At 42.9% G+C, this 23,358-nt stretch overlaps 2 protein-coding genes across 10 annotated transcripts in view; one reads left to right on the top strand and one right to left on the bottom strand.

The window, feature by feature from the left end:
- FAT1 (FAT atypical cadherin 1) overlaps nucleotides 1–23,358 on the top strand; it is a 125,927-nt gene that overhangs the window by 30,299 nt on the left and 72,270 nt on the right. The window lies entirely within an intron of this gene.
- LOC139005933 (uncharacterized) lies at nucleotides 9,699–16,113 on the bottom strand. 4 transcript variants are annotated; one of them, XM_070408251.1, is made up of 3 exons: nucleotides 15,634–16,113; nucleotides 14,125–14,750; nucleotides 9,699–11,269 (listed from the first exon to the last, which is right to left on the bottom strand). In XM_070408251.1, the coding sequence occupies exons 2-3, from the start codon at nucleotides 14,747–14,749 to the stop codon at nucleotides 11,100–11,102; spliced, it is 795 nt and encodes a 264-aa protein (XP_070264352.1). In that variant the 5' UTR covers nucleotide 14,750; nucleotides 15,634–16,113; the 3' UTR covers nucleotides 9,699–11,099. The 4 variants fall into 4 exon arrangements, 2 of the variants coding, with proteins under 2 accessions (XP_070264352.1, XP_070264351.1); XR_011470724.1 differs by lacking the exon at nucleotides 14,125–14,750; XR_011470723.1 differs by lacking the exons at nucleotides 14,125–14,750; nucleotides 15,634–16,113 and adding an exon at nucleotides 11,636–12,076.

Here is a 23,358-nt window from a genome sequence, read left to right as displayed (position 1 = left end):
TCTATTTATTTGATGCTGGGGAAAATGTACTCAATGTAGTTATTTTTAGTTTTAGTCTAATTGATTTCTCTTTCTTTTTTTGATAAAAGTTACCCAGATATTTCTATAGTTTCTAATGTGTGGTCATTTCACCGTGTTATATCTTATCTTTGGTGAATATTTCTTCTTTATCATGGTTGGTATATAATTATAGTTGACGTTTATTGAATGTGTATCAGTCCTATTTTAAGCCCTTTGCATAGTGTCTCAGGTCATCACAGAAATTCATGAGTAAAATTAGATGCTAATACTATAGCATCTAGGGCCTATATTAAAATTCCTGTAGGACCTATATTAAATTATAAAAGCATGACAATTAATGGAGATTAAGACACATACTGGCCTTGTATGATTTTGAAAATGTTTTAAATTAAAATAATGTAGTAGAAATGGATGTGGTTTAAGGTGTAACATTTGAGGCCATTCTGGTAACAGATGATTCTCGAGCACAGGTGTTCCATTTCTCATGGAATCCTTCTAACCATTCAGTCTCTCCCATACATAAAGTCCAAGCCCGTTGGCATAGCCAGCAACACCCTAATGAACTTGCCTTCCTTCCAAGTTTACTTACATGCTCCTCCCATCAGCTCCTGCTCATCCTTGTGCTTTGGCCAAGTGGAGCCAGCCCCTCCCCATGCAGCCCTCAGTTCTTGTCTCCCTGCCTTTGGGGAACACATTGACCACTTGGTTGACTCTTATTATCCCTAACTCTTCCTAACACATCTTTCTTTTTCATTTGGAGCAAATTCTTCTTTTCTTATATGTACTTAAAAAAAATTTTAAGTATCAGTCTAGTGTAATGGTTTATTTATATGTCCTTTCCCTCTAAATTGTCAGCTTTGTGTGGTGGGGTAGAGTCTAAATCTTCTACTACTGGACTCATAAAACAGGCACTCAATAGATATTTGGTAGGATAGCCAGGTAAGCCATTGTTACCTCTCCTGAAAATTCTTTCCCAAGTCCCAGGGACTTGGTCTTTGCTTCTCTTTGTTTCAGTGGTTCTTTCTATATGTTCTTCTGTTATCATGTATGACTCAGGGTATTGTTCAGCTGTCTCCTTCGTGTCTGTCTCCCAGAACTGAAGGCTGGAGCACAGCCTTACTCATGTTTCTGCCCTCCCTTGAGCACAATCCGATCGTAACATATAATAATGGTGTTCGGGAAGAGTGAGCGAAGCCTTTCTCCCACTGCTCGGATACCTAGTTCTAGATCTCTAAAGCAGGGGTTCTTAATGTTTTTGGCATCAAAGATACTTTTGAGAAGCTGTTGAAAACTGTCATTCTTGTCTTCGGTGACATATAGTGATTTGGTTACAATGCCAAGGTATCGAGAAGTGCCGAGCCTATTCATGGACCCTCAGTGTCCTGGGACCCCTGGTTTGAATTCCTCTTTTCCAGAGGTCCCAGGGCTGCCAGTCCTCACAAGTTCTTGTAAAGGAAGACCAGAGGGGGGGGAGAATGGTGAAGATGATGATGACGACGTGACAGTGGTAATGACAGGCATTTGTATAATGCGCTCTATATAGTCTGCAGGTATTTCTACGCGTATAGCATGCCACCTAGTCTAGTATATGCTTATTATACCGTGGGTTTTCTTTCTATTTTGTAAGTGAGGTAGGTAAGTACTTTATAGTGAAGACATAGAAATCACTTTTCTGTAGGTTTATACATGTGCTTACAGTGATTCAAGAGAAACTAGCATGCAAGGTTGTCTTCAAGTTAGATGATAACCTGTGGTTCTTTACAGACCTGTATTGTCAGCTAGCCCTGTCTTTCTGTTGAGGTGTATGAGACAAACTATTCTAATAAACTAAGTATACTACACAGTACACCTATTTTTAAACCAAGCAACCCTCCAGGCCAGGATTTGATCTTCAGTGTTGCCAACTTACCATGGAAACCTTCCTGTGCTCAACTACTAGTAGAGGTAAAATAATCTGTCAGAAAATTCTAATAATAAAGTTAACTTTCTTGATAGACTGGGTTTTTATTTAAATGAACTTAACAATCAGAGCATTTGGGATTTAATACACTGTTTTAGGTTTCTAAATAGTCCCCTTATTCAGCACAAAAGAAAAATTGGTAAATAATGCCTATTTTTATGGGTTAGTGTTTCTTGTAAAAAAGAACATTAAACAACTTTACAGTGAAAGATGAAAGAAATGCATGTGTGGCAAAATGTTCTGAAATTTGATTTATAGGCATTAATTTTTTATAATGTCCAGTCAATATGTTTTTTGACCTCTATGGAGGTCATTTTTTATTTTATAAACAGTGATTTTGGAAACTCATGCAATAACATGTTTTCTTTACCACAAGTTAAGGGTGTTTTCTTAGTTGAAAACAACTTTTTGGAAGATGACTTTAAAGCAGTTCCACCATAAATTCTTACTTAAGAGATTCTCTAAAAATCCACTTGTTTTTAGCTCTTTACTAAGTTTTTTTTATTAGGTTCTTTACTCTTAAAGCTGCTTGATAGCAGGATGTTCAAACATCTTTATTTCTCATCTCAGTGCAGATTCCACAGTTGGTGCTTAGTAAATACTTGTTCCGTAATGTTCATCTTTTGATAAACCCAATAAATGTTTGTCATATGATGTTCTTTTTTTTATTTGTTGCTCTGCTCGAAGGTGTTTACATGTTTAAGAAAAAAAAGACGAGTTTGTCATGTTAACACCAAGTTAGTTTCTCAGTTGAGACATCAGAATGGAAATCAGTTACTTTCAAAAGACCTAAATTTTTTAGAAGTATTTTTTCTTAATAGAGTGATAACCGCATGTAGAAGAAGAAGTCTAATTAAGAAGGCATGAATATGAAGAATATTCATGTTTGGTTTTAATTAACTCAGTGTTGTTGGTTTTAGAAAGAAGTCAAACCTAAGTATCACATCTACGAATATAAAGTTCTATAATTTAGGACCCATGATTTTAAAAATATGTCTTGCATCTAGTGCATAATTTTCCTGATATGGTAAAACAAAGCTCCTTTCCTTGTTTTACTGCCACCACATAAAGGCTTCATGGGGGCGGGGACTTTGCTTTGTCCATCCTGTATTGCTGGTGCCTAGCACATTGTAGGCACCCAGCTAGGCTTGATGGGTGAGTACAATTTTAAATTGAAATAGATTATCACAAAATTATAAAAGGAAACGTATTTAAGTAACTATTACTGGGAAAGTCCTTAAATTTGTTATATTGGGTAAATAGAAAATTCTAATTGGGGGTACAGGGGTGTCAGATTTGCCATAGTTCTGCCTGTTCTTTTTTAAAAAAAATATATTTTTATTGATTTCAGAGAGGAAGAGAGAGGGAGAGAGAGATAGAACATCAACAATGAGAGAGAATCACTGATTGGCTGCCCCCTGCACACCCCACACTGGTGATTGAGCCTGCAACCTGGGCATGTGCCCTGACTGGGAATCGAACTGTGGCCTACTGGTTCATAGGTCAAATCTCAACCACTGAGCTGTGCCAGCCGGGCTGCCTTTTCTTTTAATGCAGTTAAAACCGCTCTTCCACTTAAAGTGCCCTCTTTCCCACACCTATGAAGTAGCTAAAAACAAAGCATTAAAATACCAGCCACAACAGAACTTCAGTAACAATGTCAAGTGCCTTTTTATATTTTGCCTTCTCTTGAAGATACTTCATTTTTCAGACTGAGTACGAAAGCCTGGAATTAGAATCCTGAATTCATAGGACTTACTTGGGTTAGGCATTGTTGTTTCCTTGGGCTAGAAAATGGTGATATTGCCTGTATCTCTTTCTCTGGATTAAAAAAATATTTTTTCTGTTTTAAGTATAAAAGATATGAATATCCATTTAGATTGTATATTTTTTGACAAAAGCTTGAACTCTTGAAAAACTTTTAGATTAGTAGAGTCTATTTTTATTTGCTAGTGTCATTATTGATGAATTTCCTAAGACTTAAAAGAGATAATCATTTTTAGAGATTCACAGAATATTTTTGAAACTGTCAGTTTCCTGGATTAAATTAAGCACACTGACATGTACCCTTTAGAAAAGGCATTTGTTGTGTATTGTTAATCTCTTGGTTATTTCTGCTAAAGGGCACTATTACTTATGAGCAAACCCTTCTTTTAAAGCCTGGTTGAGTAAAGGGGAATTCAATGACTAGACTATTTTAAGGAGAATAATGTATGCAAAACTAAAAATATTTCCCTTATTTTAGTGACCTCATCTAAATAAAAAAAGTAAACTCTTCTTTGTGTAGTACTTTTGCTATGTAGGGCATCTGATTCTATACCTTTCAAAGGTAGAATAGACAGTTACCAGTTCACTTAACTTTGTTTTTCAGTAACTCTTTAGGATGATTCAAGGAAACCCTTGAGGAAGTTTCTTTTTATTTATTTCTGCATGTTTGGGTAGAGATCTGTTCACAGGAGGTACCTTTTAGTGCCTGAGAACCAGTAAGAAATGATATGGTGGCTATGTCCCATGAAGGAGAGTAGAAGATTCAGTGTAGTAAGTGTAGACAAATCCAAAGCTGAATTGACCTTTTATTGTCTTTGGGCTGATATAAAATACCGTGAGGGGATCACAGAGAACTGATTTAGCCTTTTGTTGAGAACTAAACCATCCTAGGTCTTAGTGGCTTCAAACAACCACCGTTTATTTAGACCACGATTCAGCGTGTTGGGGATTGGGGCTGGACTCCGCTGGGTGTTTCCTCTGCTGGCTTCAGCTGGGCTCCTGTACTGGTATATGTTGGGTCAGTTACTGATCTGCCTTGTGGCTCTGCTTCTGGGAGGTGGCTGGGGGAAGGGGCTACTAGGACCCATGTCTCTCATCATCCAGCAGCCTAGCCCAGACTTGTTCATGTGATGATTTCAAGGTTCCAAAAACTAGAGAACAGAGGCATCAAGATCTCTGGGGGCCTGCCCACATTGTCACTTCTACATTCTGTTGACTGAATAAGGTGATTCAGCAAATAGGAAATTAGACTTGTGGAAATATCTACTATGGTATCTTTAAAAATTCTATCTTACATAGTCAGCTATATGTAAGATTCTCAATACTGTAAAACATTTCATGGTGTTAAAATACTTCTTCAATTTAAGTATATTTCCACTTAAGCTAGAATTTAAGCAGAGATACAAGAAGTATGCATGATGTCTAAAGATACCAAAGCAATAGTTCTCTATCCCTTCTCTATTTTAGTTTCTATTGCAAAGATTTCTGTTTTCTTTCCCTCAAGGAAATTTGAGGATCTCAATTTTTGAAGAGCATTTTAATACCACAGGAATATCTGAGTGGTAAAAGGCAGCAAGGAGTTCTTCACAATAGCCTTTGGCTTCCAGATGTTACTTTTCCTCATTAGCACCATTTTTCTTGCTAATTAATTTGTCAGAAATTATTTCATTCGCTTACTGCTTTCTCTAGAGGATGGAAGACTTGGAGGGAATGGAATGGGAAGTAGATGGAAGATTTGGGGGACATGAAAATAGAAACTGAAATCAGGAGAAAAGATAGGAGTGTTGCTTTGATATCTTCAGGCTTCGTACACATCCCTGATACCTCTCCTCAAGTTTCAGCTTAAATGGAAAGGTATTAAAAATAACTTAAAGATATATTTTAATGCCACATAATATTATATTAATTTTCACTTGTATTGGAGTTATGGGACATATATGCAACAGAATAAACAGGAAAATACCCTATGGTGAGTTGAAAACAAATCTCATGATTTGAAACAAAAAGTTATAATTGTACCGATTCACTAAGCATTTCAATGTTTTTGTCTGGAAAGTTTTGAAGTTAGTATCTATGAACATTGTGGAGAAGGAAACTTGGGGCTGTCTATAAGGAAGTAAAAAAATCATCATTTGAGATGAAATATATAGGTGGCCTTGGTAAAGCATAAATGTTTGTTTTTTATTGCTCGAGAAGAGTTCAGAGCTCATTAAATATCAAAATGAATAGTCTTGTTTCTAATAAAATTCACGGGATGAAATTAAGGTTCTATACCAGAAGTGCATTGGGTTTCATTAGAAACTTAATCTAGAGGTGCTGACCTAAAATTTGATATTTTAATAGTGAGTCTTGATATAGTATGCAGAAGATCATTATATCTCCGGGAATAAAAGTCTTAAATTCTCTACGTTGGCATTTGTATTATAGGCACCCAATCAGCCTATATAAACTAAAAAAACAACAAAAACAATTCATGTCTGAGAATACACCATAAAAACATTTATTAGAAATGTGCTGTTACTTAGATTCTATTATTTAGATACAAGTGTCCGTTAGATAAAGGTGATTTTCACAATTTCTAGTAGCACCCGTGTGTAAATTCTGCCAGCATTTTTTATTTTTTAGATCGTCAGTGGAGTTAGTTTAACAGGTTAAGGCAGCACTGCTCAATAGTACTGTCCATATATGTAATGTTCAGTGTTCTAGTTGCTACAGTAAGAAAAGATAAACAGGTGATATTTTAATGATATATTTTATTTAATCCAACATATCAAAAAGTATCCTTTCAGCATGTAATCAACATAAAAACATAGTAATGAGGTAGAGCTTGCACGTTACACTTAGAGCACATCTCAGGTGGAACTAGCCCCGTTTCACGTGCCCGTTCCCACAGCACAGGTTTAGAGATCCATGTAAAGTTCAGCTACTTTAAAGGATATTTATCCGTGTATAGAAGGCTCGGGCACACCCGGTGGGAAGGGGAGGTGGAAAGAGTTAGTAGGTGCACATGTAAAGTGTAGTGTTGTGTGGGAGCCGGGTCCCTTCTTCTAATGGCATTCGGGGAGAATCATAAAAACCCATTACGCTGGCCGAAACCGGTTTGGCTCAGTGGGTAGAGTGTCGGCCTGCAGACTGAAAGGTCCCAGGTTCGATTCCGGTCAAGGGCATGTACCTTGGTTGCGGGCACATCCCCAGTAGGAGTGTGCAGGAGGCAGCTGATTGATGTTTCTCTCTCATCGATGTTTCTAACTCTCTATCTCTCTCCCTTCCTCTCTGTAAAAAATCAATAATATATATATATAACATTATGCTGGTGCTGCAGAAAATTTCCTTGTCAAAGATGCTGATGGTGTAGATCCTGGCATGGCTCCTAAAATACTACACTGAAGCGATTCCTGTGATTTAGACTCGTGTCAAAGCTCGGTGGAAGCCCATTCTGCCGCCATTTCGCTTGGGCTCGCTCTTGCTTTGTGTTAATGGATGTCGGAAAACAACTGAACAGTTCATTGCAAATTAGAACTGTGTTTTCCGTTAAATACTTTCCACTGGTAGCTTCTGTAAAATTCTGAATCAAGAGTCCTTTTTTTTTCTTTTTCTTTTTTCAGAATAAACATCAGTTATTAAACTTGTCCCATTCACATTGCTTTTTGGGGCCTACTTGGGGTCAGTAGCATAATTTTAATATAAAGATTAGAAGTTCATTTCACCAATAAGACATCTTTTTTATGTGAAAGTATGTGAGGTCCTAAGACAGATATTTTCAACCCTTTTCATCTCATCTCATGGCACACAAAATAATTATTAAATTCGGAGGCACATCAAAAATATATTTGTTGCCAGTATCTGACAAAAAAAGGTATAATTTTGATTCATTCACACTCGCTGAACAGCTGTTGTCATTTTTAAAAATTTAAAAATTTGACAATCTAAGGGAAAAGAGGTCAGTGCCCCCGACTAAATAGTCAGGTGCTGCATGTTTTACGAATTCTTGCAGCGCACCGGGTTGAAAATTGCTGCCCTAAGACATTGTTTTACAGAGTAATTTCCCAAAAGAGTTGATTAGGTCGGGTCCCCCATATCCAAGGGAAACAAAACCTTGGTAATTAACAAACAAGCTCCTGCAGGCTTGCAAAATCGCTAACCTGTGTAATTCCTTCAAAGCTGGTAATTTCCATACTTCTCTTTGGAATTAAGGGCCATAAAGTAGTCCTTCTGTAGACTTGCCCTTTGTGTTGATTCCGGGTCACACTGCAGGTATGGGAACTCTCTGTGTCCATTTGGGGACGTGCACAGGATACTTTTCAATGGACACAGACTGTTAAAGCCCGCTGTGCCCTATGCCAGTGGTAGCCGCTCACAGACCTACCTGTTCCCATCTGGGCTTCTGCAGTTTCACATGCAGAGCTGTGAATGAAGCCTAAGTAAATATGTTTGTTCTGTGCCTGCTGCTGGCTGGGAATCTGCTGAAGCAGCTGGAGATTTTCTTTAACCGCTGCCGGGTGAATCCGCACCGTGACAGGTAAATAGCATTCCTTCGGGAAGCGGGTCCCTCCCCCTGTCGCTGGCCCCCTGCATTTCTTAGGACTGTTGAATGGAGGGATTGTCTTGCTTGGAACCCTGTTGATTGGGTCACAGCCTGGTCCTCTGAGAACTGAGCTGCCCCGGGCCACCTCCCTGCAGGGGGCATTTGTTAAAGCCCCGGTGAAAGGGCCGCCTGGGGGCTCACTATTACCTTAGGAAGGGCAATCAGTTCAGGCCGCGGAGTGCATATTCAGGACCTGTTAACTTCGGCAGGCTTCTGGGGGCTCTGAAAAGCACTTGGGAGGGAAGGGATAATGAGAGGAAATGGTTGCCAAAGCCACCGAAGATGCATCTGTCCCATTCTCTGCGGGAGCATCCGTTCAGTTGCAAATGTATTTTCTGCTGGGGCTTGTTGGCTTTAGAAATCCCCTTTAAGGTCTTGGAAGGAGAGTTTGAAAATGATTACTTAATGTTGATTCTTTGAAGAGTTGACTCTCCATTGCATTTGAGCAACATTGGCCGAGAAGTACCCTCATTTTAAAAAGGGTACTTTTTCAATGAAAAAAATTAACATATAACCATTGTAGAAGTCTGGGAAAATGCAGACTATTGTAAAGAATAAAGAAACTTCTTACAGCTCTGCTGCTTAGAGCACCATTGAAATATTTTGCAAGTTGTGTCCACACACACACACACCTACCGCTACAGCTCCTGGTGCTGGATTAAAAATAAAAGTAAACATATACTGCACGTTTTGTTTTGTTGACTGTCTTTTAATATATCCAGACTCCGTAAGGTTCTTGAGTTCACTTAGAGAACATGGTATGCCACCACAGAGGTAAACTATAATATATATAATACCCAATTTTTGAATATTTAAATTAATTCCTTGTTGGTGTGTTTCTCTGTCACCCTAGCATAAATTCCACAAAGTGGAATTAGTAGATCAAAGGAAATAAAAGTTTAAGCTTTTTTGATGCCAAACAAATTGCCACATTTTTATCAAGGAAAAGACTCATCCTCAGTTGAGAGCACACATCTCTGCATTCTTGGCTGCAACTGAATCTTTGGATTTAAAAACAAAACCCAAAAAGTTTCCAGTATCGTTGGTGAGAAAATTACCCCGTTCAGGGAACTATCATAATCAAAACAGTGGTGGTTCATTTTGTGCCTGTAGTTCTGTGTTGAGGAAAATTCTTGTTTTTATAAACCAACCTTTGAGACTGTTCTCTTGGACGTAACTTAGCTTTTTCAGATCTTTGTCCCCATTGGCATCTTAAGACTTATTTATGTTAATTTGTTATTATTTTTAGATGAGTTTTTCCTTATGTGCCAAATAATGGCCCTGTGAAAAAAAAACTCTAAAATGGTGGTTGATGTTGTGCCCAGATTCCAAGACCCCCAAAGAAAATTCCACACTGGGAGCCAGTTCGATGCAACAGCAGAAGGACCTTTTATTTTTGGGCTAGCTAGACCGACCCCCCGTTCCCGGCCGGCCGACCCTGCTCCCGGCCAGCCCGGCGACAGGAAGAGAGAGTGTCCTCCCATGGGAAAATCCGGCTTAAATAGGGGGGTGACGCAAGGGGATTGTGGGCCCTGCCGATTGGCCAGGCGTGAGCCGGGTCTTGTTACACAGGATGTGGTCATATCTATGGCGCGCACTTCCCTTGATTGTCATTGGTTAGTTTAAAATCCCGGGCGTGGCCAGCAGAGGCCTGGGCTTCCGGGAAGAAGGCTACACGTGGCCCCAACATGGAGGAGATGGCGGGGAGCGCATAGCCCTCACCCTTTCATTCCCCCCTTGTCTTGGAACTTCCGGCTCAATCATGAGTCGGGCTGCATTTCTATTCCACCGTCGCTAGAGGCCTGTACTGGGCATATCTTAACAAATGGTCTGGTGGAAGGGAAAGTAACAATTTTTATTGAAATAGGATTTTTCTTTTTAAAATTCCTCCATGGCCATTAAAAAGCCAAATCGAGATTAATTTATCTACTATTCTGATGTTTGCATAAATATAACAAGAACGGTAACTGAAAACCATCATTAGAAACTGGTCTTATTGAATTTATGCAAAGAGATGTATTGCCAGATTTCGGAGGAATTATATAAGAAGAAAAATATATTGATTTATTCTAAGATTTTCTTTGCTAATTTCTTTTCATGCATAACCATGCTTTAGATTTTTATTCTAACCAGGCTTTTTCTAGCTTTATTACCCCTGACATGGGCATGGTCATGCAGGCCTGCAAGCAGTACACAGGCTGTCAACTGTCAACTGTCTTTCAACGGCGACCAAAACCTGATGGGCACCGTTCCCTGTTCAGTTGGGCACCTGCCCTCTTGGCAGCTAGGCACTCCTTACTTTCGGGGGTCATCCCGCACAGTTCTTTTTTTAGGATAACCAATATACATTCAAACCTGCAAGAGAATTAAAGGTTAATGTAACATATTAACACAATGAAACATAACACTGGCATCATGGCCGCTTTCAGGCAGCCAAATCTTCCGCTATTAAACATGTGATACTAAAGTCTATCCCCAATTTTTCTATAAATTGTCCCTGTCTCTTTGGAGCCATGTCCATGCAGATGCAGGCATCATCTAAGTCTATTGTGGGGGCTCCTGGCGACAGGAGTGATCGCGAGTTATGTCACCAGCATCAGGCAGGTGGAGCACGCCGTAGCTTGAGCTTCAGTGGGTTGCGTTGATCTCTTTCGACGCTCCATTTGGTGATGAAGTCTTTTTGGACCGTGGACGGGTCCGCTGACCGGACGTGAGTGTGATGGATCCAGGTCGCAACGCCGTCTACCTTGAGAGCAGTGGGGGTCGTCAGCACCACAGTGTAGGGACCCTTCCAACGTGGCTCAAGAGTTTCTTGATGATGCCTTTTGACGTAGACCCAATCTCCTGGTCTGTGTCGATGAGGAGTTGGAATTGGGCTGGTCTCATAGATGGCGCGAAGGCGTGGCCAAATGTCCTCGTGTGCCCTCTGGAGCCCTCTTAAGGAAAGAGATAGTTCTTGATTTTCAAATTCAGCGAGAAAGTTAGCTTTAAGGTTAGGAATGATAGGGGGTGGCCTGCCAAACATGATTTCATAGGGAGTAAAGCCCAGGGTGTAAGGGGAGTTCCTTACCCGGTAAAGGGCATACGGTAGGAGAGCCACCCAGTCCCCGCCAGTCTCCATGGTTAATTTGGTAAGGGTCTCTTTTAGAGTTCTATTCATTCTTTCTACCTGACCTGAACTCTGGGGTCTATAAGCACAATGTAGTTTCCAATTTGCCCCAATAGCCCTGGTTACTACCTGTGTTACCTGTGAAATAAAGGCTGGCCCGTTGTCGGATCCTATCATAGCAGGAAAACCATACCTGGGTAAGATGTCTTCCAGCAGCTTCTTGGCCACCGTCTGAGCTGTTTCACGCTTGGTTGGGTATGCTTCTACCCAGCCAGAGAAGGTATCTATAAATACTAAAAGATATTTATAACCATACTTCCCTGGTTTAATTTCAGTGAAGTCGACCTCCCATTGTGCTCCAGGTTTGGTGCCTCTGAGCCTGGTTCCTTCTTTATTTGATCCAACCCTTGCGTTTGTGAGTTGACAGGTCTTGCAGGCTGACACAACCTGGTCTATCTTGGTATTTTGCTGGTGAATTTTGATCCTGGCATGTTGGATTAAGTCCTTCATTTTCCGGGCTCCCAGGTGAGTGGACTGGTGCATATGTTTTAATATCGTGTCCCCAAGCCAGTCCGGCAGTATAAGTTCTCCTTCCGGTGTATGCCACCATCCCTTTATTTCCTGGGCTTTAGGGAGCTTTCTTTATCTGATTAAAGGCCATTTCTTCTGTCTCAGTCCATTTAAAGGCCTTCCCCTCCTTGGTGGCTTCATATAGGGGCCTGGCGATCTCAGCAAAACTTGGTATCCAGAGGCGGCAATAGCCAGCCGATCCTAGGAACTCCCTCACCTCCCTCCGGGAGGTGGGAGCAGGGATTTTCAAGACTGTCTCTTTTCTAGCATCTGACAACCGCCGCTGTCCGCCCTCCAGTATGTACCCCAGGTAACTCACCCTCTTTTGGCATATCTGAGCCTTCTTCGCAGAGGCCCGGTACCCTAAGGTCCCTAGGGTGGCCAGCAGATCTTTGGTCCCTTGTTCACAATCTTTGGCAGTATCGGCAGCAATCAGGATGTCATCTACGTACTGAAGGAGGGTGAGATTGGGGTGCTCTCTCCTGTACTCACCAAGGTCTTCATGCAGCGCCTCGTCGAAGATGGTGGGTGAATTCTTGAATCCTTGGGGCAATCGCGTCCAGGTTAATTGTCCACTGTAGCCTTCCTCTGGGTCGTGCCACTCGAAGGCAAACAGGGGCTGGCTTTGAGGCGCTAGCGGCAGGCTGAAAAAGGCATCCTTCAAGTCTAGTACGGTATACCAGACTCTAGAGGGTGCCAGAGAGCTTAGGAGAGTGTATGGGTTAGGAACAGTTGGGTGTATATCCAGGACCCTTTTATTTACTTCCCGGAGGTCCTGGACTGGTCGATAGTCATTCGTGTGGGGCTTTCTGACCGGCAGGAGGGGGGTGTTCCAGGCAGATTGGCATGGAACCAGTACTCCTAGGCTTCGCAGTCTCCGGATGTGAGGCTGGATTCCCTTCCGAGCCTCCTGGGACATAGGGTACTGTTTTACTCTTATCGGGCTTTCTCCTGGTTTTAGCTCAACCAGGGTTGGGGCCCTGTGGGCGGCCAGTCCTACTCCCCCGGTCTCTGCCCAGGCTGTGGGGAATTCTTGCAGCCATCTATCTATATTGTTCTCTACTGGGGGCGCCCCCTGGTGTAGGCGATATTCATCCTCCAGTCTCAGAGTCAGAACCTGGATGGGGTGGCCTTCGCTATCAGTAACCTGAGGCCCCCCTTGTCTGAAGGTTATTTGGGCTCCAATCTTGGTTAGCAAGTCCCGTCCTAAAAGGGGGTAGGGGCACTCCGGTATTACCATGAAGGAATGGGATACCCGGCCCGTTCCTAGATCTACTGTTCTTCGGGTAGTCCATGGATACTGGCTTATGCCAGTTGCCCCTTGCACCCAGGACTTTTTATTAGCAAGCTTCCCCTGAGGTGTGCGGAGAACCGAATGTTGTGCTCCAGTGTCGACAAGGAAGTCAACAGGGGTCCCCTCCACTCTAAGAGTTACCCTGGGCTCGGGGAGGGGGTCCGAACCCCGACTCCCCTAATCACTCAGTCCTTCCAGCTCCAAGACCTCCACCCGGTCCGTCTTGCTTCCCCTTTTACCGGCCTTCTTTGGGCATTCTCGGACCCAGTGCCCTATCTCTTTGCAGTAAGCACACTGGTTCTGTTGCAGTTTTTTCTTCCCACTCCGGGCGGTTTCCTTACCTCTTTCTTGGCCATCAGCAAGCTGGCGAAGGCGGCGGGTCCGCTCCTCAGGGGACTCCGTGGTGGTGGCTAGCAGAATCTTGGCCAGGTTTCGGGTCTGCTTGTCACTGGCAGCCACCATGGCGCGGGCTCGTCTATCCTCAGGGGACTCTCGGTTATTGAACACCTTCTCTGCCACTGCCAGTAAATCCTGTAAACTCTTTTCTCCTAATCTATCTATTCTCTGCAGTTTTTTTCTAATGTCCATGGCTGACTGGTTTATAAAACTCATGATTACAGCTGCCTTATTCTCAGGGGCTTCTGGATCCATGGGGGTGTAGGTGCGATATGCCTCCATGATCCGTTCTAGAAAGGCAGCTGGAGACTCATCTTTTCCCTGCTGTATGTTCCCTACCTTGGTCAAATTGGTGGGCTTCCTAGCAGCCCTACGGAGACCCCCCATTAGAGTCTGACGGTAGACCGAGAGCCTCTCCTTACCTTCTGCCGTGTTGAAATCCCATTCAGGCCTAGTTAAAGGGAAAGAGGCATCTATCTGGGCCTGGTTTGTGGTTGGATTTCCGTCCACACCAGGAACCATCTTCCGGGCCTCATTGAGGATCCTTTCTCTCTCTTCCGTTGTGAACAGAACCTGTAAAAGCTGCTGACAGTCGTCCCATGTGGGCTGATGGGTGAAAAGAACAGAATCTAGCAAGTCAATAAGTCTCCCCGGCTTTTCAGAGAACTTAGGGTTCTGTGCCTTCCAGTTATACAAATCACTAGTTGAGAAAGGCCAATAGATATGGGGCTGGTTGCCATTCGCATCCGGGGGTCCAGCGGCCCGTAAGGGCAAGGTCTTAATAGTGGAGTCGGGGGCTGCGACAGACAGTTCCCGCTGAGCTCTTTGCCGGGTGAGAGGCGGGCCTCCTACCGGAACCGGAACTGAGGCCACTCCCAGAACCCCGCCCCCAGGCACTCCCGGAACTGCGTCCCCAGGCACTCCCGGAACTCCGCCCCCAGGCACTCCAGGAACTCCGCCCCCAGGCACTCCAGGAACTCCGCCCCCAGGCACTCCAGGAACTGCGTCAGCTTCCCGCCACAGGGCAGGATCAAATCTCTCCGGCATCCTGTGGAAATGATATGGGGGAGGAAAAATTAACTCTTCTTCAGTTCCCCCCTGCAAAACCGGGTAGGGGGGAGCTGGAGCTGACGGCAGGGTGGTTCTTTTCTCCTTCCTCTTCTCCGCTTCCTGCAAGGCAAGAATGGGTTCTGGCTCCGGAGGGTGTGGAGGTAGGAAGGGCCTAAGCCAAGATGGTGGATCTTCCACGAGGTCCTGCCAAGTAACAATGTAAGAGAGTTGACCAGGATGTCCCTCCTTGGGCTGGGAGACGATATCCCTAACCCGGCGGATGGTAGGGAGATCGAAAGTCCCCTCCGGCGGCCACCCGACATTAAAAGTCGGCCACTCCCTGGAACAAAAGGCCCGCCACCGGTCCTTCCGAACCTCCGCACTGAGGTTGCTGGCTCTTTCCTCTACCTCTTTAAAATGACAGACCATAATGCTTAAAGGAGTAGTTTGAGTCTGTCCCATAATGTCTATCCAGAAAATCCACAAAATAAAACCAAAAAAACACAAACACAGACAACTAAGGGGCCCTAAAATACAGTATTCCAACTCCATGGACGCGAAACCAAAATAATCTTCCAACTCCATGATGGTAAAAACCGAAAACGAAGCAAGGCTACTTCTACAGCCAGCGGAAGCTACCCGCCTACAGATTTCCCGACCTCGGAAGCAAAGCTAGTTCTACAGCCAGCGGAAGCTACCCGCCTACAGATTTCCCGACCTCGGAAGCAAAGCTAGTTCTACAGATACAGATGGAGGATCGAGGCGTCCCCCGACTCCTCCCGCCCTTTGTCCTCGTGCGTCCACGATCAATGTGGGCGAATACAGATTTCAGAAGTGAGCTCACACAGAAACAAACAAATACAAACATAAACGACACATACCGCGGTCAGCCAAGTCCTCCGAGCTGGGCGTCCCTGAATGGAGTTTGAGGATCCCGGACGAGCCCCCAAATGTTGTGCCCAGATTCCAAGACCCCCAAAGAAAATTCCACACTGGGAGCCAGTTCGATGCAACAGCAGAAGGACCTTTTATTTTTGGGCTAGCTAGACCGACCCCCCGTTCCCGGCCGGCCGACCCTGCTCCCGGCCAGCCCGGCGACAGGAAGAGAGAGTGTCCTCCCATGGGAAAATCCGGCTTAAATAGGGGGGTGACGCAAGGGGATTGTGGGCCCTGCCGATTGGCCAGGCGTGAGCCGGGTCTTGTTACACAGGATGTGGTCATATCTATGGCGCGCACTTCCCTTGATTGTCATTGGTTAGTTTAAAATCCCGGGCGTGGCCAGCAGAGGCCTGGGCTTCCGGGAAGAAGGCTACACGTGGCCCCAACATGGAGGAGATGGCGGGGAGCGCATAGCCCTCACCCTTTCAGTTGACTCTGTATTTCACTTGGTTAGATACTGCTTACTGCATAAAAGCACATGTTTAGTATTGTGAAATGATGGCCATTGGCATCAGTTCATCTTCAGCGGGAATCCCCAATTTGGGGGTGCAGTGAAGAAGGAAACGCTATTCAGTCTAAACAGCTCAGGTGCCATACAGCCCTGCTGTGGACCAGCTCCACAGTGTTACAGCTCCATTAAGAAGCAGCGTGGCTGGCTGTGAAGCTGCACAGCTGTGAGGGGGCCCTGGGGTCAGGCCCCTCTCCAGCTAGACAGCTCTGCTATGCTCTTTTCTAGTGAGACATCCTCAGTGTTTCAGCTCCAGCTGGGAAATATAGTCTCTGGTCATAGGTGGAAAGGGAAAGTGTGCTCTCAGAGCCAGTGGCCACCGACTTCTATACACAGAAGTCCCCACCCCTGGTCCCTGATTGGTCCATCCTCATGCAAATGATGACTCCAAATTCTCAAAGTTTTATTGGTCTAAAAGACACTGCCCTGATTGGCCAGAATGGAGCTATCTGATAGGTGGATGAAGATGTTGATAGGAATACAGCTTTGAAGCTCTGATTGGTCAGGGAGAGCCTCAGTCCTATTGGTTGAAATAGGATCCCAGGAACTTCTCTACAAAGGCTGGACTGGCTCTGATGGCTGAAACTCAGTGCAGGAGTCAGGCAGCTTAGTACAGCCTCCTCTCTCTGAAGTGTGGTTTGCATTAGAGGCCCCTGTGTGGAAATTACTGCTAGGCTCTGTTTTTTAAATTTGAGTCCAGTTAGCTGCCAAGACACTAACTGGAGCAGCGGCCTCCAGTTAGGTATCTACTAAGATATCTTCTTAGTAGGTATCTTCTTTTTCAGGGTCCACTGTATGACTTTCTAATTTTAGCTGCTGTGAGGCTTTTCAAATAAAAAAATACGTTTTTATTGTTAAAACCAAGAAAACAATTTTCTCTCTCTTTCCTAGGTGGTCAGTGTAAATTAATTCACCATGTTCATAGCTAATATATACTCAGCAGCACAGTGTGAATGAATTAAAACAAATTATCTTATTCACGGGATGATTTGTTAAGAGTTATCAAAGATCTGCTGTTGGGCAATAAGCAATTCCTTGGCAGCTATTAGCTCAAGGTCTTGGGAGAGACTGGAGTAAATAAAAGACAGATTTCTATTCAAAGCAATTGGGCAAAGAACAGTGTTTTTAAAAAAGAGCAAAGTGATAACGTTTTGGGTTAATTACTTACGTAATAGATATGAGAATTAAATATGGAAATTAGATGTGGAGTGAGGCAGAGTGCTGCATTTACATGGATTAGGCCTAGATATTGGAGGCTCATAAATTGGTTTAGATATGCGGAGGTGACTTGATTGAACCCTTGGAAAAAAGAACACTCATTCAGAAACTGGTATTTCATTCTCTGTTAGGTTCATGTTTCATGCTTATAATTGCAGTAACTCAAGAAAACTGCAGTTTAGTCTAATTTGCCAATAAAATGAAAGGTGGGAGGAGGTACGCAGGAACAAAAGCTCCTACAGGTTTCTGGAGTGTGGGTGAAAGAAAATTCACCAATACTTATGGCACACGAACTTTCTCTGCCTTACCATGCCTCGAGGGACTAGTTCTAAAGGCACAGTACTGACTGGATGCAGCTTCAATCATGTGGAAGCAGGAATTCCATTATTTTTCTAAACCAGACAGTGGTTGTCTGTTTCCGTGGAACAGTTGGTTGATTACATTTCTTCAGGGCTTTATTTCCCAGTGCATACATCCTGTATATATTTGAATTCCAGCTTTAGGGATTGTCATAAGTGAGTGAGAGAGTCAGAGAATTTAGAGTAGGGATCTGAGGTGGATTAATCTGTTTTAGTAGTTTTTATGACGTCGCAATCCGACTGTTTAAGGGAAGTAGATTTCTTTACCACAACTTGGGTACTTAGAAAGGGGCTCATCTACAAATGCACAAGCAAAACTTTCATGTTATAGTGTGACCTACCAAATAGGATAGAGAATTCAGTGTCTGCCAGTGTTTTCTTTACAGCAGAGTGAATAATGCTTCTTATTCTCGTTGAAGGAAATAAAATAGTCTGTTGTAGAAGTTAACAAAAAAGATCTCCACTTTTTTTTACAGTAACCAAATATATGCTTTATGGAAAGCTGAGTTCTGTTTTAATTGCAGACTCCCATATATAGAAAGCATTTTACGGTTTGAAAATTACTGGCTAAATGCTTCAGAAGGTTAAAGAAAGGAGCCTCTGAGATGTATTAAAAGGAGAAGTTAGCTGGAGTAAATAATATGTTGAATGCATAATCCCTACCTACGGCATAACTAAAAGCACGAAAGCAGTCGCGGGCCACTGTTTGCTGGTGGTGAGATCTGCTGCGATTTTAAGAAAAACTTAATGAAGGGTTTTCATTTCAAGGTGGAATTTTTAGGCCTTCCTGTATTTTCTGTTCTTACTAAAAACGAAGGAAGTTTGCTTTCCCATGAACTTTCTCTCTCATTGCAGTCACTTGATGATGGTATGTGAGAGTTCTCTGATTGCACTCTCATATACCGTCACCTCTTTGAAATTGTATTTAAGGCCACAGAAATGCTTCATTACAGCTTATTCATTCATGAAATGGGAAGCTTGTTCTCTCTCTCCCTGGGAGGAGAGGTGCATGGGAACGCCTTCTTTGCCTTTTAGGAATGCTTTGTTTGATCTCAGGGGAATGCCCTTGGAGTCCCCTTCCTGTAATGAAAGAAAGGTGAGGAGAATCAGGCCAGATAAGACAGGAATGCGCTTCTGGCTTGCTTACGTCTCTATCATTTTGGTTTTGTGATATATATACACATATATATATCCTTTACCTTTTTTTGCCTAAGGGGGTGGCAAAGTCAGATACAGTAGTGTTTCACACACAGATGCGACTGGCCTGCTGAATTCCTGAAATTCATGCCTTGATTTGGGACATAAAAGAAGTTGCCAAAAATAATAAGAGATGATGGCATTTTTAGTTCGTTGAAATGGAACTTGGAACAGTAAGCGAGAACCACCCCTCCTTTGTTTAATAGGTTACCCTACCCAAAGGTTACCCTTGCTGCTTAGATTTGTTTCATTTTTGTTTAGTTTTGTTACCCTCTTCAGATTATTTGTCTGAAAATGTTCGTCCGCCGTCATTAATACTGACTGGTAGGTTAAAGGGACCTGTGATATTTTTTTTTCTTTTCCTGTTACCCCACAAAGTTAATGATTAACATGTGGCCATTCAGTTGTGAAAGGAATGTTGATTGCTTTGGAAAAATACATGGTAATTATTTAAAGTTTCCTGAAGAAGTTTGCTAGTTATTCCATTCTGTTGAAAGCCGGCCAAGCGCCAGGTCCACTTGGTGCTGGCTGGAATGTTCAGGTGTGGGAGGCAGCCCTTTCTTCTGGGGAGGAAGCCCAGCCAACAGTAGCTGGTGAGTCTTGTACCAGAGCCAAAAGGAAATTTACAAAAGCACTTTCTTCCTCTCACAGCCACAGGCCTGGCCTTTCTAAGCAACCATTTCAGTGTCCAGCACAGCAGCACCAATGAGGGCTGTGCTGTTGAACCTCCATCTGGGATGGGATGTACTGGAGCTGGAGGAGACCACTAGTCTAGATCACAAGCTTAAAAAGAAAAATGTGTAATTAAAAAAATCTTGAAAACAATTTTAAAAAAATATATTTTGTATTGATTTCAGAGAGGAAGGGAGAGAAAGATAGACACATCAATGATGAGAATCTGATTGGCTGCCTCCTGCACGCCTGGGGATCGAGCCCGAAACCCGGACATGTGCCCTTGACCGGAATCAAACCCGGGACCCTACAGTGCACAGGCCAACACTCTATCCATTGAGCCAAACCATCTAGGGCAGTGGCTCTCCACCTTCCTAATGCTGCGACCCTTTAATACAGTTCCTCATGTTGTGGTGACCCCCAACCATAAAATTATTTTCGGTGCTACTTCATAACTGTAATTTTGCTACTGTTATGAATTGTCATGTAAATATCTGATATGCAGGATGTATTTTCATTGTTACAAATTGAACATAATTAAAGCATAGTGATTAATCACAAAAACAATATGTAATTATATATGTGTTTTCCGATGGTCTTAGGCGACCCCTGTGAAAGGGTCGTTCGACCCCCCAAAGGGGTCTCGACCCACAGGTTGAGAACCGCTGATCTAGGGCAAAAAAAGAATTTTTTTAAAAGAAAATAACAGTTTATTGTTATCAAATACACATTGTTCATAATGACCTAATGGAGTGGGGTAGTTAAGAAAAATTTCTTATGTACCTAATCTATTCTTAAATACAAGAAACATGACAAGTTCCAGCTTATACCTATAGTTCTATCTAAGCTATCATTTGCATATTCAATTCTTTGCATAAGTGAATTACATAACACCTATAATGTGTTGGCCCAGTGTGATTAATGATATAGTAATCTCACTAAGCCAAACTCTTGAAAACAACTGGAAAATTCAGTTTCATTAAATTTTATGTGAAATATCTTGTCATTTTTGTTTTTATTTTTCTGTGAACATTTTGTGGGTCACTGTGGGAATTTTATCTGTTTTCAAAGGGATCTCTTATTCCTAAAAGGACTAATAACTCCAGAAGATGAGTAGAGAGAGCGAAGAGCCAAACCGTGAGCCCCGATGACCCTGGGGTCTGTGTGTGACCTCATGGAGAAGAACCAGTTGAGTGGACTGTCCTAGGCTCTGGGAGGAAGCGATGGGGAAGGGAGATTGGGGGGGATGAGGGGGTGGAGTGTGTATGTGGTACTGAGTCTGTGCATCAGTAACTCAAATACTGCTTGGGTCCCCAAAGCAGGAGGACTTTGAAAGTGAAGCTCCGGGAGAATTTCACAGCGGCAAGATTTGAGAGGATTAAAAAAAAAAGGCCTCGGTGAAGAGTTCATTCATTCGCTCCTGACTGTTTACTGCAGGCCTGCTACCTGCCGGAACCTGCTCTGGGTGCTGACGTCCCGCAGTGTCTGGGATCCACACTGCTGTGTGGTCCTCGTGGCGCTTCTCTCTGGGGAGAGGAGACAGCTAATACACACGTAGGGAAGAGGATAACCACATACTGCTCTTGGCCTGGACGTGCTGCAGAGAAAATACACTGGGCGAGGTGACGGTGGTGGTTTGCAGGGTGGGGCTGGCCTTCTCTCCATTGAGTGGTCAGAGGAGGACTTGTGTGCTGGGACTTGAATGACAAGAAGGGAGAGCCAGCCACGTGAGGACAATCTTTGATCAGAGGGAGTAGTGGCCCCCAAATACAAACAAGCTCCTAATCAGTGGTTCTCAACCTGTGGGTCGCGACCCCTGTGGCGGTCGAATGACCCTTTCACAGGGGTCGCCTAAGACCATCCTGCATATCAGATATTTACATGACGATTCATAACAGTAGCAACATTACAGTTATGAAGTAGCAGCGAAAATAATTTTATGAGGAACTGTATTTAAAGGGCCAGAAGGTTGAGAACCACTGCTCCTAATGGTGGGAGTCTGAGGCGAGGTAGGTGAGAAGGCAGGGCCAGGTCCTGTGGCGGCTTTGGGTCTGTGATGAGGTGAGTGGTGGGGATGCAGGACAATCCCAGGGGAGGAAGTAACCTGCCCTCTCGCTTTTATGATAGATGCTCCTTTTTCCCTACGACTGTCATGTCCCGGAAGCCCTGTTTTGAATTTTGTCCCAGTTCAGGCTTTCCACCTGGCTCCTTGGGGACCTCTGTGCTAGCTGGTAATCATTAGTGACAAGGAGAGAAGCAGCAAAGTGTTCTTCTAGTCATCTGACTGCTCTGTTCATTTTTGCTGCTTTTCCCAAACCAATTTTCCTCCCAGGTCATAGGCTTTCTTTTGGATATAAACCTGTGAAATCATATTGCTGTTTTAACTACTTTAAACAAAAATCAGAAAAGCAAGTTGCTTTTCCTCAGAAGTTATTCTGTATATTCAATTTTTCCCTAATTCAGTTCTTTAGTTTTTTAATGTGACAGTAATTTGAGACCCACCAATGTATTCTATTTTTAAAATTGTATTTCAGAGAGAAAGGGAGAGGGAGAGAGAGATGGAAACACCAATGATGAGAGAGAATCATTGATCGGCTGCCTCTTGCATGCCCTCTACTGAGGATCGAGCCCGCAACCCGGGCATATGCCCTTGACCAGAATCGAACCCAGGACCCTTCCATCTGGAGGCGATGCTCTATCCACTGAACCAAACCAGCTAGGGGACCAGTGTATTCTTTATATAGCCTTTTATTATTTCAAGTTAAGAATTATGTCTCCATAGTCTTTAAACTGATGAATTAGCAGTAATCCTTCTCCAGGAGCCGTAATTTAGTGTTTCAAAGTAGGTACTCTCTGAAAAGCTTCCTGATTGCTTAAAATAGTGCAGATTATATAATTCCTATGTATATATCACAGTTCCACTGGGGAATCTTGGCTGGGATTGTTCTGTTTGTGAGTGTATGCAGGATTTTACAGATCTGTTCAGTCTTGATTGTTCTCTCTAATTTGAGAATCCACTGATAAATGTAGGTGTGCACCTGTCTTTTGTGATTTTTTAAATAAAATATATTTTATTTTATTTTTTATTTTTTGGAAGAGAGAAAGAGAGAGGGATAGATAGAAACATCAATGAGAGAGACATCAATCTGCAGCTTCCTGCACGCCCCCTACTGGGGATCGTGCCTGGGTTGACGCTTATCCACTGAGCCACACCAATCGGGCTGCCTTTTGTGATTTTTAAAAATATATCAAATTAGTAATCTTCAGCAGCAGTTGAGTCTGTCACTCATACCTTTCTTCATCTAAAAAATCTGAATTTAGAAAGGTAAATTAAGGGATGATATGTATTTACAAATTGATGTTTTGCCTTAACAAAGATTCTTAGTAAGGTTTCAATAATCAGATCTTGCGATGCTTTTAGGTCCTTATTAATAGGTGTCGGGTTTAATTTGCAGTGTTTGTTAATGTAAAACATGGTATACCTGGAGTCTCTCCTGAGTTATTAGAGTCAGTGAATCAACTCAGAACTAGGTTAGCTTCACCTAACTTAAGTTTCTGAGTTCTTATGGTATCAGGTTTGGCAGCAAATTCAATATTGAAAGTAATTGAGCATTGTCTCTACATTATACCTTTTCAATTTGTAAACTAATTTGGGTTTTTAAAAACTGTTTTATGGTTGAAATAGAATTTAATAGAGAAACCAGTTTGGTTTT

This window comes from Myotis yumanensis, unplaced genomic scaffold (genome assembly GCF_028538775.1).
Source record: "Myotis yumanensis isolate MYYU_CA2020_CCGP unplaced genomic scaffold, mMyoYum1.0.hap1 SCAF_3, whole genome shotgun sequence".
Lineage (NCBI taxonomy): Eukaryota > Metazoa > Chordata > Mammalia > Chiroptera > Vespertilionidae > Myotis > Myotis yumanensis.
The sequence above is the reverse complement of the archived record's forward strand: the minus strand, read 5'-3'. Positions and strand labels throughout refer to the sequence as shown.